Source organism: Colius striatus, chromosome 11 (genome assembly GCF_028858725.1).
Source record: "Colius striatus isolate bColStr4 chromosome 11, bColStr4.1.hap1, whole genome shotgun sequence".
NCBI classification, from domain to species: domain Eukaryota; kingdom Metazoa; phylum Chordata; class Aves; order Coliiformes; family Coliidae; genus Colius; species Colius striatus.
In genome coordinates, this window is record NC_084769.1 from 14,888,316 (window position 1) to 14,904,662 (window position 16,347).

Genomic DNA, 16,347 nt, shown 5'->3' on the forward strand with positions numbered 1-16,347 from the left:
TATGGATAGTACCGCTTAACATATCATATTACAACCTAAACAACTCATCTTTGTCAAGAGAAGATTAGATTTTCATAGTATAGTAATTTATGATTAACTGTGACATGGAAAAGACAGTAATACTGTCAATCAGTTCTAATTCAAGGCTACATTTCCACTGGATTTTAAAATAACCGTGCCAGGTATCAGTGATGGTAGCATAGCTTTCTAACTTCAACAAAAAATTGTTTAAAAAGATATTATTTTCAACAAGTTGTCAACTGCCTTGTAGTGAAAACGTACAGCTATCTCCAAACATACACTCAAGCCTTCTGTTTCAAACCTGGCAATTTATTTTGCCCTTGAAAATCTTTCTGGCATATATATCTGTTGACTTTGAGGCTTGTGTGCATATCAGGGAAAATTTGTATTTGCACTGGAGTAGTCAATTTCTGTTTAGTTTGAAAATTACTTGAGACAAAGAAAATTTAAGAAACCTTATTGTAGAAGGATTCTAGCAAGAGTTAATGTTGTTTAGAGAGTAGCAATTTAATCAGAATGTAATATTCGACTCTAAAAATGTCTTTATGGGGTTTAATTTTCATTAATACCTTTCTGCAGATGCTCTCTTAAACTTATATATGGCTCATAACATCCATGATATCTGAACACTGTGATTCTTCTGTGATGTGATGAAGTACTACCATAATAATTTTCAGACACAGCAAAATGGCACAGAAGATCTTGTTTACAAAGATATTGGTGCATTCAGTGAGAACAATAGGGTGTCATTACAATTCTTTAAAAACAGAATTTTCTGTCTTACTATTTGAAGTGATTGTCCTGCAGCACTCACTCTTGACTTTTCCAGGAACTTGTCTTAACTTTCAGAATGTAAATCTGATGCTGAGATTTCTCTGCACTGTCCCTATCAAATGCAAATCTGAACCCGCTCTTAAGATCAAGATTGCCCACGATTCAAAGAGTAGAATTTGTGTTCTAAGACTATCTCAACTCATGCTCTGGAGGTAACTGAAGCCCAAAGGCTTTTAGTTATATAATACAGAAAAAGGATTTGCTCAGGCCATCTAAATCATCTAACATGGAGATAACTATATATACCATGGTTTTGTCCACCAACAAATATGCTGACGTCAGCTCTTTTAAGTCCTCATCTGAACATGCTGAATTAGCGGAGATCTATTTTAATCTTGGCTATGGCATCTTAACCCACAATTTTTTATATAAAGAATGAATATTGACTTCTTCATGACTACATCCAGTCTTCACCTCATGTCATGCAAGAAGTATACATTTCAGGGATTTTAACCTGCTGTAGTTTTCTGTCATCAAGCTAGGACTCTGTCCATCGAAATGCCTATCTGCTTGAGAACCAGACTTTTCATCTACCAGGTAACTGAAGATATTTTGGCAATAATAAAAGCTAAAAAGGAAGGAATGGAAACAGATACATTCCAAATTATTTTTTTTAAGAACTTTGTTTTTCTCCAAGTTGATTTTAGTTCAATGCACAGAACTATCTTTACAGCAAAAGTCTATATTCATTAACCTTAGAATATGAATATGGAAGTGGTTTCATTTTTCCTGAAAACTATGGATATGGTAATTATAACAGATGACTTCATGTTGGACTTGCTGTTTACTCTCTTTATGTGGAACTGTGTGTCATCATATTGGGCTTCAGGAACAAACAACAAATCCCTTATGCAAAGGATTCACAATTAAATAGGTACATAAAATTCATGAGTACTGAGTTTCTGTTTGTTGAATCTTTCCAAATAGTTTTTTCCACATCAGGGAAGACCAAGCACTGCTTTGTTTTGAGGGCATGGCTGTTCCATCCCCCATCTCATAAGCGGAAAGCTGCCTGTGAGCAGCCCAGTTGTCAACATAAGCCATCAGATGAACTATGAATGGTAAAAGATAATTGACAGGAGATGGTTTAGCAAAATTAATTTCAGGCAAGTCTAAGCAGTGACATTTAAAACTAGTAGACATTAAGATAAAATCAGCTGCATGTATTAGCTATAGAATTAGTCATTAACATTTCAGTGTAGCCAGGAGGCAGTAATGAGATGATGTCCTGCTGGCGGGAGCCACAGGACATATATAATCCTCAATAGTGAAAGCTGTTAATTGATAAAGAAATAAGACAGACTGGGTGGACTAGGAGGTGAAAATCATTCCCAGCTGATGTCTACATGCAGATCTAGGACAGTTCTTTGCAGTAGTACCGAGTCTGCTTTAGTTGTATTGCTAAGCCTTTATATAGATTGTTGCATACTGCCGTATGGGCTGTTGATGTCACAGAATCTTAAGGATTGGAAAGAACCTCAAAAAATAATGTAGTCCAACCCCCCTGCCAGAGCAGGAAACACCTAGATGGTGTGCAGGTGCGTAATACTTCCTTTAGAAATTACACAGACCAACAAAAAGGAATATATATGTGACATCACATTCTCTGCTTTCATTTCCTTGGTTTTGCTTTTCCAGGCATTCTTTGGGCATATCCTCCTCGTTTACTGCCCCATGCTACTGCTGTTTTAAAGTCACACCATTTTCCACATTCCTGCCTTACAAGCATCCTAATAGTTGCAAAAAGACTGCAGAACATTTAATGACATAAAACATTGTTTTATACAAATTAGTTAATTTAAGAAAACAAATGAGCTACTAGGCCCTCTTGACTTCATACTACAGTTATGTTTCTAGACTAAAAACTTACATCCCTCTTGTGTATCAAGGTTAGTAATATGTTAAGAAGGTACATTATGATCATCAAAGGAAAAAAAACTAATAGCAAACAACACTTGTATAGTGTTACTATTAGCAAACTTTTCTGAAGCGTGAGACACACTGTAATTCTATTTTCTGTCATGAGGTGTTTGTCCAGATTAGAAGCTAGTATCTAGGGCTTATTCTGATTTCAGTTAATTCAGAATTTAATTAGTTCGTTAAGTTTTTAGACAGAAGGATAATATAACCATGAAATTAGACTGATGTGTAATTTTCTGATGATAAATTTATCACAGAATCTGAAGCCAAGCAGTACTTTCTATAGCTTACTAGAGCTATCGTGTAAAATGCCTGAATCATACTAAGAGACCAGAGCAACTGGAATAGTACATGTGACATGAAAACAAGTGCTTCATTTAAAACACCTTATTCAATATTTACTTTGAAGACGTATAGAGAAAATTGACACATATAAGAAATAGAATTTCATTTTTACCTGATAGATCTTTACACATCTATCTCTTTTTTTTGTTTCTTTTTATCTCACTTTCCATACTTATTAATTCTGAGGTTTACTAGATAAAGCCAATGTGAACATTCATTTGATAACTGATTATCAAAGTTAGTTTGGAAGCAGAGTAAGCGGGTTTGCAGATATGCTTTTATGAATGGCAGAATGAATATAAGTATAGGATGGTAAACAGCGTTAACTGAGCCTCTGAGCAAAATCTGTCTCTGCTGGGAACAAAACAACATCACCGTTTCCTAATACTAAAATTCATTAGGTTGATCTTCAGAACTGATCATTCTTTCAATACTCTCAACTTTCTAAGATTAAGAGGTAAACATTTTCTGTTTTACTTGAGGCCCCAGTATATAAATATCTATCTACCTTTTTCTCTCTTTCTTCTCATCCTGGCTCCCACCTCCAATTATTTTCCCTAACAACACAGAAAACGACTTAATGGGATAAAGGTCCCAGAATAGACATCAAAAATTGTTTTGATTCATTTTTTATTCAATGACTTTAATTGTAATGGGGATGGGATAGCTCTATATATACCTTTCTATTTCTCTCCCTATTCACTCTCAAATATAATGCACAGCAGAAACAAAAACTTGAAACATCTGCTGTTGTTTTTTTTCCTCTTGTGACAGCAATTTTTATATATTCCTTTCGTATTCCTATGTTGGAGCTAATAAGCCCCATTTGTTCTGCCTGCCAAATGAGTCAGCAGTATAACTGCATTTCTAAGTAAGGTGTACAGGAAACAAACGGGCACGCTCCAGCAGATAGGTTTCCCTGGATAGATGCAAGGTGATCCTCCCTATTTAAAAATTCCCTCAGGCCAGTCAGTCTTCTGTGTCTCACCTAGGTGTGCATCTGAGGAGCACTCATCATTGCATTTCCTTCCCTGACCTGTTTAACTGTTAGGTGGGTGCAATCCACCCAAAGATACCAATGCCCTTGTGAGACAGGTGTATTAAATCTTGCCCTAGCAAATGACAGGCAGCAAAAGTCTTCCTGTTGGCACTACCCTCTAAGCCAGGAGTGAACTTGTCTGATTTTCCACTTAATGACTGTCCCCCTTCCTGTGCTGTGCAAAATGGAAGAGAAGATCACTCGTCCTCCCCCTTGCCGTTAACTTGTTCCCAGTTTGGTGATGTTGTGTCTCATTACATCATTAATACCTACATGAGAGAGGAGTAGGACATAGTAGCTCATATTCCTAACGAGACATGGCCCTCTGTCACCCTTGTCCGGGCTCTTGGCCCCTAGCAAGAATGCTAATGGGGTTAACGGACATGGCAGGAGACAGCGTGATGTCAGCAGCACACGCTGGGGTGAATGCAAATGTCCATGCGGACGACTGTGATTGGCTCCTGTGTGTGTTGGCTTGGCAGCGTGAGCTTAGGACTAGATGATGGTCAAGGCCTTTTCCAAGCAAACTAATGCTATGATTTGATGAAAGGTAGCGTGGTGTGGGAGGAAGAAGAGGGCTGTGGAGGGGCAGAGGGCCCCTTCCTGGGAGTGTCTCCTCTGTGTCCATTGCTAAAGGAGAGAAAGAGGATCCTGTGTGTAGTCAAGCACATAGTTAAATACCTTTATCTGGTAAGGCCATTGTTGCTGCCTGCAAGAAGATAATGTGCCCAGAGCTGCTGGAGGTGGGATTTGAACTCCTTCTCTTGTTGCAGATGGCGGAAGCTGTGCAGACTCAAGATCAACCAATGGAGGAGGAGGTGGAGACCTTTGCCTTCCAGGCAGAGATTGCTCAGTTGATGTCTCTGATGATCAACACTTTCTATTCCAATAAGCAAATCTTTCTGAGGGAGCTGATTTCCACCTTATCAGATGTAAGTCCTTTAAGGTCTGCCCTCATTCATGTCAATAAAGCTGCTATAATGTTAAAAACCAGGCAATGCTAAAGCCTGCGTCTTCTTTTAAAGGCTCTGGACAAGATAAGGTACGAGAGCTTGACAGACCCAAGCAAGCCGGATTCTGGAAAAGACCTGAAAATTGACTTGGTTCCAAACAAGCACGATCGCACTCTGCCCACTGTGGATACAGGCATAGGGATGACCAAAGCTGACCTGGTCAACAACCTTGGTACTATTGCCAAATGTGGTACTAAGGCTTTCATGGAAGCGCTGCAGGCAGGAGCTGATATGTCCATGATCGGGCGGTTTGGTGTTGCTTTCTACTCGGCCTACTTGGTTGCAGAAAAAGTGCCAGTGATCAGCAAGCACAATGATGATGAGCAGGACGCTTGGGAGTGGTCAGCTGGAGGATCTTTCACTGTCAGACTTGCTAATGGTGAGTATGAAATGTCTCTGCTCAAGTATGCTTTCTAGAAGGTTTTTGGTACTCGGATACCTAATGTATTCCTTGAAAATGAAAGGAATTGGGACTAGTCATGTGTCAGGTGAAGCCCAGGCCCAGTTGTTCTCATACCATTCCTGTTTGAGTAGCTGTTGGTACCAAGGGGAATGCTTCATAATGAACAGTAAGCTTTCAAAGCTCGTAGATATCAATATTTCTGTAGATTCCTACAGTTTATCTACAGAAACTTGAAAGAGACCATGTGAGTAGATTAATGAGTTTCAAGTCTCTTAGACTTGCCTGAAGTACCTTCTAGGTACGGTCAGCCTGAGGAAGTGTCTGTGAGGCTGTTCCTGTGCCCAGAAGTTTCCCTTCTGCCAGTAAAGGTACTTCAGAACTTAGTCAAAGAAAATCTGCTTTAGTATTCCCAAGTCAAAGTGTAGGCTTCTGCTGCACAAATTAAAGCCGTCAACACCGTTCTAGGTGAACCTTTGGGCCCTGGAACAAAAGTCATCCTGCATCTGAAGGAAGATCAGACTGAATACCTGGAAGAGCGGCGAATCAAGGAGATTGTGAAGAAGCACTCTCAGTTCATTGGCTACCCCATCACACTCTTTGTACGTACCTTGCTTCAAGTTTTTACAAGGCTATTAATACATTTCACAAGATCTAGGTAAGTCATGTCATTTTAAGGGTTGGAAGGGACCTGGAAAGCTCATCCAGTGCAACCCCCCTGCCAGAGCAGGACCACCTAGAGTAGGTCACACAGGAACTGATGCAGATGGGTTTGGAATGTTTCCAGAGGAGACTCCACAGCCCATCTGGGCAGCCCCTGCCAGTGCGGCCTCACCTGAACACTGAAGAGGTGTGTTTCTTTGGAAGCTCTTACGTTCCAGCTTGTACCCATTGCCCCTTGTCCTAGAGCACAGCCCTCTTAAGACTCAGCTGGTGGTGTTGGTAACCTCAACCATCTTTTGAGGTGAGTTGAGATAGAACTGTGCGTGCTCAGGTTCTCAGCTGTGCTCGTCACCAAATAAATGTTCACTTGAAATATTCCATCATTCACTTCCTCTTCTCACTTACCTTGGGGTCTGCGTAGACACTTGTGCCTCATGCAACTCCTTCCACTTCCCAGAAAAATAAGCTTCCTCTACTTTCTTCCTCTGACAAAGGAGTTGTGGAGGGTGCCCAATTGGCTCAGCCCCAGAGGTGGGTCTTACTTAGAGACAGGGAAATTTTTGAGCAACTTAGCATTACCATAAGGACCAATATTACAGCTCCTTTCCTGGGACCAGAACCAGCTCTACACAGAGCCAAGACATTAGCTAATGTTGTTCCTTGTGTGTGTTTGTGTTTGTTTGTCTTGTTATTCAACCAGTTGCAAAACCTTGTTTTCAAGTAGAATCCTAGAATCATAGAATGGTAGGGGTTGGATTGTTGACGGATCCGCAATCCATGAAAAACTTCCCTACACAGGAATGCAGAGAAGCAGGCACTTCTTTATTATGCAGCGCTGGGAAGACACGAGGGATAGCTCCTCCATAGGTGCTTCCTTGTTAGTTACCATTTTCAGGGTTTTTACAGAACTCAAAGAAAAGGATCACATTGGCCAACACAAGCATGCATAAAATGTCCATCTGTCAGTTTAGCCCTTCACCTTGATTGGTTCCCAACAAACACAAAATTTCCAAAACCACAGTGATTGGTCAAAGAAAGATATCAGTCCCTTTGTTTTAGTAACAACTAAGGTAACAGCCAAGGTAACCTAAGGAATACATTGACCAGGGTCTTGTAGTTAAGGTAACAGCCAAGGTAACCTAAGGAATACATTGACCAGGGTCTTGTAGTTAAGGGAACAGCCAAGGTAACCTAAGGAATACGTTGACCAGGGTCTTGTGGCTAAGGTAACACGTCCCCATCAGGTGTGGTATGTAACTCTTGCAGTTTGATCCTTATGTGATTCAAAGGAATACTTACTTAATCCATAGGTGTGTGAGTTATTTGAAGTGCTGAGCTAACTGATTGGTCTCTTACTAACTAGGTGATTAACAAGTACTTCTGGTGGTGATAAGTGGTTCACTAAAATAATTGTGTGTGTGCAACAAGAAGGGACCTTTAGAGATGATCTAGTCCAACCTCCCATGGCAAACCAGGTCCACCTAGATCAGGTCACACAGGAACATGTCCAGGTGTGTTGGGAAGCCCCCCAGAGAAGGCTACTCCCCACCCTCCCTGGGCAGCCTGTGCCCATGCTCCGTCACCCTGACAGTGAACTAGTTTTTCCTTAGGGTTAAATCATAGAATGATAGAATGGTAGGGGTTGGAAGGGAGCTTTCCCCTTCTCCTTGGCTCCTTGACCACTTGTGACAGTTGGTTGTCACGAGCAGTGTGCAGGAAGCTCCTGGCCTGTGTGTGCTTGGCTGAGTGGCTTTGCCAGCAAATATCAGGGGTGTTGAGGTCCCCGTGAGGACCGGGGATGATGATTGTGAGGCAGCTCTGAGCCGTTTCTTCGAAGGCCCGATGCACTTCCTCTTCCTGCTCAGGTGGCCTAGAGTAAAGTGCCATAGTAGGATCACCCACACTAGCCTGCCCCTTTGTTTTCACCCAGAAGCACTCACCCCAGCCCTCATCCCCACCCAGGCAGAGCTCAATGTGCTCTAACTGCTCTCTCACCTAGAGAACAACTCCAGCCCCTCGGCCCAGTTGCCTGTGTTTCCTAAACAGCACGTAGCCATGGCTGGCTGTGCTCCAGCCCCGTGAGCTGGCCCAGCACGTCCGTGTCACTGGCGTGAGATCATGGGCGCCCTATCTCTGCACCCACATCTCTAGTTCCCCCTGCTCACTCCCCAGGCTGTGTGCGTTGGTGTACAGGCAACACAGGGGCTCCCTCCAGCAGATGGGTTTCCCTGGCCCCTGGCAGGCCACACCTTTCCCCACTCCTTGTCCCATCTACGGACGGGTGTCTTGATGCCTCTTGACAGTGAGTCTCCCCCAAGGAACAGCCCTTGCTTTTTACAGGGCCTGTTGCCAGGGGCACAGTTGGTGGTGTATTGGTTGTTGAGATTTCCCCACCCAGACCTTGTTCATTCATGACCACATTTATTAGAGCTACAAAGGTATAATTTATTGGAACACGGGAGGGAGGGTCACGAAGGGGAGAGGGTCGTGTACCAGAGAGTGGCAAAGTGGAGAGGGGAGAGGGTCGCGATGCGGAGAGAGTCTTGAAGTGGAGAGGGACGTGGAGAGTGTCATGAACATGGGGAGTCTTGAAGCTGGGAGTCTTGAAGCTGGGAGTCCTGAAGCGGGGAGTCCTGAAGCGGGGAGTCCTGAAGCTGGAGTCCTTAAGCTGGAGTCCTTAAGCTGGGAGTCCTGAAGCGGGGAGTCTTGAAGCTGGAGTCTTGAAGCTGGGAGTCCTGAAGCGGAGAGTCCTGAAGCGGGGAGTCCTGAAGCTGGAGTCCATAAGCGGGGAGTCCTGAAGTGGAGAGGGTCACATAGTGGAGAGGATCGTGGAGGGGGTCGTGAACTGGAGGGTCTTGAAGTGGAGAGGGTCGTGAAGCGTGAGTCGTGGAGACTGTCTTGAAGTGGAGAAGGTCATGAAGCGGAGAGTTGTGGAGAGAGTCACGAAGCTGAAAGGGTTGTGGAGAGGGTCTTGAAGTGCTGAGTCGTGAAGCGTTGAGTCGTGGAGACAGTCTTGAAGTGGAGAAAGTTGTAAAGCTGCAAGGCTCTTGGAGAGGGTCTTGAAGTGGTGAGTCATGAAGCGCAGAGTTGTGGAGGGTGCCCGAAGTGCAGAGTCTTGAAGTGGAAAGGGTCATGAAGCAGAGAGTCGTGACCTTGAGATGTTTGTGAACTATAGAGTGTCGAGAAGCAGAGAGTCGTGAAGTAGAGAGGGTCGTGAAACTGAAAGGATCGTGGAGAAGGTCCTGAAGTGGTGGGTCGTGGAGAGGGTCGGAAGCGTCGAGTCTTGGAAGTGGAGAGGGTCGTGAAGTGGAGAGTTGTGAAGTTGAGATGTTTGTGAAGTGTAGAGAGTCGTGGAGAGTCATGAAGTGGAGAGTTGTGAAGTGCAGGTGGTGGGAAGCACAGAGTGGTGAAGTGGAGAGGGACGCGAAGCGGAGAGTGGTGGAGAGAGTCATGTACCTTAGAGTCCCAAAGTGGAGAGTGGGGAAGTGGGGAGGGTCATTTACCTTAGAGTCATGAAGTGGGGAGTCGGGAAGTGGGGAGGGTCGTGAAGCAGAGAGGATCACAAAGCGGAGGGTCCAAGGTCTTGTGCTGCAATGGATTCTGTCACTAGAGTGGCACTCTGACATCAATATTTCCGTGGTGTTGCAAAGAGGAGCCTTGGCATTCGTTTGTGGTGCCGGGACCCATACTGTGGTGGATCAACCTCCATGGGCTCTTCCCGCTCCTGAGGTGGATCGACCTCCATGGGCTCCTCCTGATCCTTTGGTGGATCCACTTCCATTGGCTCCACCCTGTCAGCTGCTGGAGGAAAAGCCATTGCAGCAGGAGCAAGAAGAGTTGCGGGAGGAGGAAAAAATGGTGCGGGAGGAGGAAAAAATGGTGCAGTAGGAGGAAAAGGGAGGGGAAAGGCAGCCATCGGTGCAGGGGGGCAAGTCGTTGTTGGAGGAATTGCTGGAGGAAAGGCAGGTGCTGCTGGAGGAGGAAAGGTGAACGTTGGTGGTACAGGAAAAGCCATTGGTGCAGGGGGAAAAGCTGGCAGAAAGGCAGGTGCTGCTGGAGGAGGAAAGGTGAACGTTGGTGGTACAGGAAAAGCCATTGGCGCAGGGGGAAAAGCTGGCGGAAAGGCAGGTGCTGCTGGAGGAGGAAAGGCAGGTGTTGCTGCTGCTTTGTTGATCTTGAGAAGTCTCTGAAGCCACATCTTCACCCTCCTGAACTTCTTCCCTTCTTGGCCAGGCAGAGATGGGCAACTGCTGTCTTTGGTGCTAAGGATCCCCGTCCAAGTGTGTGGAGGTCATGACGCCAGGAGCTCTGCAGCTGAGAGTCAAGTGCCGTGTGTCGGTTGGTATGCTAATGGGGTTAACGGACATGGCAGGAGACAGCGTGATGTCAGCAGCCACGCTGGGGTCAATGCAAATGTCCATGCGGACGACTGTGATTGGCTCCTGTGTGTGTTGGCTTGGCAGCGTGAGCTTAGGACTAGATGATGGTCAAGGCCTTTTCCAAGCAAACTAATGCTATGATTTGATGAAAGGTAGCGTGCTGTGGGAGGAAGAGGAGGGCTGTGGAGGGGCAGAGGGCCCCTTCCTGGGAGTGTCCCCTCTGTGTCCATTGCTAAAGGAGGGCCGTAGCAGGGATTGGGTCTGACCTGTGGTTTCTGGGTGTTAAGTAGGAGAAACACAGCACGTCACAAGGCAAGGCTGCTGCGGCTTTCAAAGCTACCCTTGAACTCGATTTGTGACTTAGGCACCTTGATCTTGTAGAGAGGGCTTGGATGGGATTGCCGAGTGGGTGGCCTCCACAGTGCTCCAAAATATGCCTTTCTTGGCTGCTGAGAAGTGCCAGTGGGCTGATGCTTCTTGTCCAAGCGGTGCTTTGCAGCCCTACTTTCCTGACTTTGGGCCAGAGCCCTTCCGAGTGGGCTTGTCAAGCCCCAGAAGTGCCTTCTAAGCTGCACTGGATCTCATGGATGTGAAGCCGTGCCGTTCGTTGCCTTCTCTCCTTTGGCACTTAGTGCAGGGAGCTTTGGCTGCTTGTCTGTCAGCATCAGGATGTTGTGAGTTCAAGGCTCCTGCCTTCCATTGGCTGCATCCTGTTGGCTCTGCAGACTGGGAGCAGGCTGGCATTTTTCAGGCAGGAGAAGTAGTTCTGATCCTCTGGCACTATCAGAAAGCATCAGTGTTTGTGCTGTAGCAAGACTGAAAAGAGTCCCCCGCAGAGAGTGACTGGGAAGAACAGGCAAGCTGCTGCTGCCAAGGAAGGCTACGTCTTTCTGTCCAGCAAAGGCTTTCACGTTTATTGCCAAGGCATAAGGTGCCCGTCATGCGCAAACAGTTGCAAGGTGTCTTTGGAAGGCAGCAAAACCTGTTGCTTCCTGATCTCGCTTCACGTCTCCAACGTTGCTCTGCATGAATCATCTGAAGGGTGGAGAGGAGTGGGTTGGTATCTAAAAATCAATCCTCGTTTTGCTTTAATTCTAAAGCAAAGATATCCTTGTGTCCTCTCATCTTGAGAAAGAGGATCCTGTGTGTAGTCAAGCACATAGTTAAATACCTTTATCTGGTAAGGCCATTGTTGCTGCCTGCAAGAAGATAATGTGCCCAGAGCTGCTGGAGGTGGGATTTGAACTCCTTCTCTTGTTGCAGATGGCGGAAGCTGTGCAGACTCAAGATCAACCAGTGGAGGAGGAGGTGGAGACCTTTGCCTTCCAGGCAGAGATTGCTCAGTTGATGTCTCTGATGATCAACACTTTCTATTCCAATAAGGAAATCTTTCTGAGGGAGCTGATTTCCAACTCATCAGATGTAAGTCCTTTAAGGTCTGCCCTCATTCATGTCAATAAAGCTGCTATAATGTTAAAAACCAGGCAATGCTAAAGCCTGCGTCTTCTTTTAAAGGCTCTGGACAAGATAAGGTACGAGAGCTTGACAGACCCAAGCAAGCCGGATTCTGGAAAAGACCTGAAAATTGACTTGGTTCCAAACAAGCGCGATCGCACTCTGCCCACTGTGGATACAGGCATAGGGATGACCAAAGCTGACCTGGTCAACAACCTTGGTACTATTGCCAAATGTGGTACTAAGGCTTTCATGGAAGCGCTGCAGGCAGGAGCTGATATGTCCATGATCGGGCGGTTTGGTGTTGCTTTCTACTCGGCCTACTTGGTTGCAGAAAAAGTGCCAGTGATCAGCAAGCACAATGATGATGAGCAGGACGCTTGGGAGTGGTCAGCTGGAGGATCTTTCACTGTCAGACTTGCTAATGGTGAGTATGAAATGTCTCTGCTCAAGTATGCTTTCTAGAAGGTTTTTGGTACTCGGATACCTAATGTATTCCTTGAAAATGAAAGGAATTGGGACTAGTCATGTGTCAGGTGAAGCCCAGGCCCAGTTGTTCTCATACCATTCCTGTTTGAGTAGCTGTTGGTACCAAGGGGAATGCTTCATAATGAACAGTAAGCTTTCAAAGCTCGTAGATATCAATATTTCTGTAGATTCCTACAGTTTATCTACAGAAACTTGAAAGAGACCATGTGAGTAGATTAATGAGTTTCAAGTCTCTTAGACTTGCCTGAAGTACCTTCTAGGTACAGTCAGCCTGAGGAAGTGTCTGTGAGGCTGTTCCTGTGCCCAGAAGTTTCCCTTCTGCCAGTAAAGGTACTTCAGAACTTAGTCAAAGAAAATCTGCTTTAGTATTCCCAAGTCAAAGTGTAGGCTTCTGCTGCACAAATTAAAGCCGTCAACACCGTTCTAGGTGAACCTTTGGGCCCTGGAACAAAAGTCATCCTGCATCTGAAGGAAGATCAGACTGAATACCTGGAAGAGCGGCGAATCAAGGAGATTGTGAAGAAGCACTCTCAGTTCATTGGCTACCCCATCACACTCTTTGTACGTACCTTGCTTCAAGTTTTTACAAGGCTATTAATACATTTCACAAGATCTAGGTAAGTCATGTCATTTTAAGGGTTGGAAGGGACCTGGAAAGCTCATCCAGTGCAACCCCCCTGCCAGAGCAGGACCACCTAGAGTAGGTCACACAGGAACTGATGCAGATGGGTTTGGAATGTTTCCAGAGGAGACTCCACAGCCCATCTGGGCAGCCCCTGCCAGTGCGGCCTCACCTGAACACTGAAGAGGTGTGTTTCTTTGGAAGCTCTTACGTTCCAGCTTGTACCCATTGCCCCTTGTCCTAGAGCACAGCCTGGCTCTATCCTCCTCACACGCAGCCTTTATGGCTTTGTCAACACGAATGAGGTCACTGCTCAGTCTCCTCCAAGCTCAAGAGCCCCAGCTCCCTCAGCCTTTCATCACAAGGGAGATGCTACACTCCATCATCTCTGTGGCCCTGTGCTGAACTGTCTCTAGGAGCTCCCTGTCCTTCTGGAACTAAGGAGCCCAGAACTGGACACTATTCCAGATGTCGTCTCACGAGGGCAGAGTGGAGGGGGAGCAGAAGCTCAGGATCACGGTCTCCAAATCACTGAGAAGAATGAAACACATCTTGATGTGTTGTTAGTGGTAGTTGAGCGTAATTGAAACGAGACAGTATAAATTACATCAGCACATGGAAATACACCAGCACTTGTGCCTGGGCACGCAGAATGCAAGGAGGAAAGTACCGTTTCCCTGGTGCCATTTTCAGGCCAAAGAAGAGAAAGCGGCCTCGTTATCCCAGGAGATTTGTCCAAGCAGGTCTTTGAAGAGGCCCAAGTCAGCTGACCGAAGCCCAGGCTTACAAGCCAGTTTGGCATCCTGCTGCTTCTCCATAGCAGCTGGATCTGCAGCATTTCATGGTCACTGCAGCCAAGGCTGCCTCCAACCTCCACATCCCCAAGCAGCCCTTCTTTCTTGGTCAGCACAAGGTGCAGCAACACACCCCTCCTCCTTGGCTCACAACATTTGTCCAGTGCAACAGCTTAGTGTTATTGCTTGTGTTTCCAGACCAGTAAGGAATGCACAAAGAGGTCAAGAGACTTGCTGGAGGGGAGGAGGAGCATGGATGAGACAGCTGGCAAGAGACCTCAAGTCTCCTTCCTCCTATTCCTGTAGTTTTCCCTGAAGACCGTTGTTGTGCGTATGAAATGAGACGGGGACAAAGGCTGTTTTCCTGGTAGTCTGATGTAGTCTTGAGGTCTGTGTAATAAACCCGGAGTCTGTTAGAATTCCAGCATCTAATATAAGGACCCTGTAATGAAATGAGTAATACAGAGAGAGAGATATCTGTAACTATTAATAAGGTCCCTACTCAGTCTTCTCTTTTCTAGACTAAACAGCCCCAGTTCGCGCAGCCTTTCCTGGTATGAGAGATGCTCCAGTCCCCTGATCTTCTTGGTGGCCCTGCGCGGGACTGTCTCCAGAAGTTCTCTGTCCCTCTAGACCTGAGGAGCCCAGAGCTGGACACAGGATGTCATTGCTGTGAGTTTCATCTTTAGAAACATTTCCCTTCAAGGTGTTTACATTGAAATTCAAGGTGTTCTAGATGTGCCAAACCACTCGGGAAGTTCTGGGTTTTGCCCTCTTAAGACTCAGCTGGTGGTGTTGGTAACCTCAACCATCTTTTGAGGTGAGTTGAGATAGAACTGTGCGTGCTCAGGTTCTCAGCTGTGCTCGTCACCAAATAAATGTTCACGTGAAATATTCCATCATTCACTTCCTCTTCTCACTTACCTTGGGGTCTGCGTAGACACTTGTGCCTCATGCAACTCCTTCCACTTCCCAGAAAAATAAGCTTCCTCTACTTTCTTCCTCTGACAAAGGAGTTGTGGAGGGTGCCCAATTGGCTCAGCCCCAGAGGTGGGTCTTACTTAGAGACAGGGAAATTTTTGAGCAACTTAGCATTACCATAAGGACCAATATTACAGCTCCTTTCCTGGGACCAGAACCAGCTCTACACAGAGCCAAGACATTAGCTAATGTTGTTCCTTGTGTGTGTTTGTGTTTGTTTGTCTTGTTATTCAACCAGTTGCAAAACCTTGTTTTCAAGTAGAATCCTAGAATCATAGAATGGTAGGGGTTGGATTGTTGACGGATCCGCAATCCATGAAAAACTTCCCTACACAGGAATGCAGAGAAGCAGGCACTTCTTTATTATGCAGCGCTGGGAAGACACGAGGGATAGCTCCTCCATAGGTGCTTCCTTGTTAGTTACCATTTTCAGGGTTTTTACAGAGCTCAAAGAAAAGGATCACATTGGCCAACACAAGCATGCATAAAATGTCCATCTGTCAGTTTAGCCCTTCACCTTGATTGGTTCCCAACAAACACAAAATTTCCAAAACCACAGTGATTGGTCAAAGAAAGATATCAGTCCCTTTGTTTTAGTAACAACTAAGGTAACAGCCAAGGTAACCTAAGGAACCTGGGAGTGTACAGGCAACACAGGGGCTCCCTCCAGCAGATGGGTTTCCCTGGCCCCTGGCAAGCCACACCTTTCCCCACTCCTTGTCCCATCTACGGACGGGTGTCTCGATGCCTCTTGACAGTGAGTCGCCCCCAAGGAGCAGCCCTTACTTTTTACAGGGCCTGTTGCCAGGGGCACAGTTGGTGGTGTATTGGTTGTTGAGATTTCCCCACCCAGACCTTGTTCATACATGACCACATTTATTAGAGCTACAAAGGTATAATTTATTGGAACACGGGAGGGAGGGTCACGAAGGGGAGAGGGTCGTGTACCAGAGAGTGGCAAAGTGGAGAGGGGAGAGGGTCGCGATGCGGAGAGAGTCTTGAAGTGGAGAGGGACGTGGAGAGTGTCATGAACATGGGGAGTCCTGAAGCGGGGAGTCCTGAAGCTGGGAGTCCTGAAGCTGGGAGTCCTGAAGCGGGGAGTCCTGAAGCTGGAGTCCATAAGCGGGGAGTCTTGAAGTGGAGAGGGTCACATAGTAGAGAGAGTCGTGAAGTGGAGAGGGTCGTGGAGGGGGTCGTGAACTGGAGAGTCTTGAAGTGGAGAGGGTCGTGAAGTGTGAGTCGTGGAGACAGTCTTGAAGTGGAGAAGGTCATGAAGCGGAGAGTTGTGGAGCCAGTCACAATGCTGAAAGCCACAATGCTGTGGAGAGGGTCTTGAAGTGCTGAGTCGTGAAGCGTTGAGTCGTGGAGACAGTCTTGAAGTGGAGAAAGTTG

At 45.9% G+C, this 16,347-nt stretch overlaps 1 protein-coding gene across 2 annotated transcripts in view; it reads left to right on the forward strand.

The window, feature by feature from the left end:
- The window catches only part of LOC133626363 (heat shock protein HSP 90-alpha A2-like), a 69,598-nt gene that overhangs the window by 17,267 nt on the left and 35,984 nt on the right, over positions 1-16,347 (forward strand). For both annotated transcript variants that reach the window (XM_062004914.1, XM_062004915.1), the window contains exons 2-8: positions 4,933-5,091; positions 5,185-5,551; positions 6,041-6,174; positions 11,878-12,036; positions 12,130-12,496; positions 12,986-13,119; positions 14,481-14,646. In XM_062004914.1, the coding sequence (XP_061860898.1) occupies positions 4,933-5,091; positions 5,185-5,551; positions 6,041-6,174; positions 11,878-12,036; positions 12,130-12,496; positions 12,986-13,119; positions 14,481-14,495 (1,335 nt within the window). In that variant the 3' untranslated portion in view covers positions 14,496-14,646. The remainder of the gene's footprint in view (positions 1-4,932; positions 5,092-5,184; positions 5,552-6,040; positions 6,175-11,877; positions 12,037-12,129; positions 12,497-12,985; positions 13,120-14,480; positions 14,647-16,347) is intronic.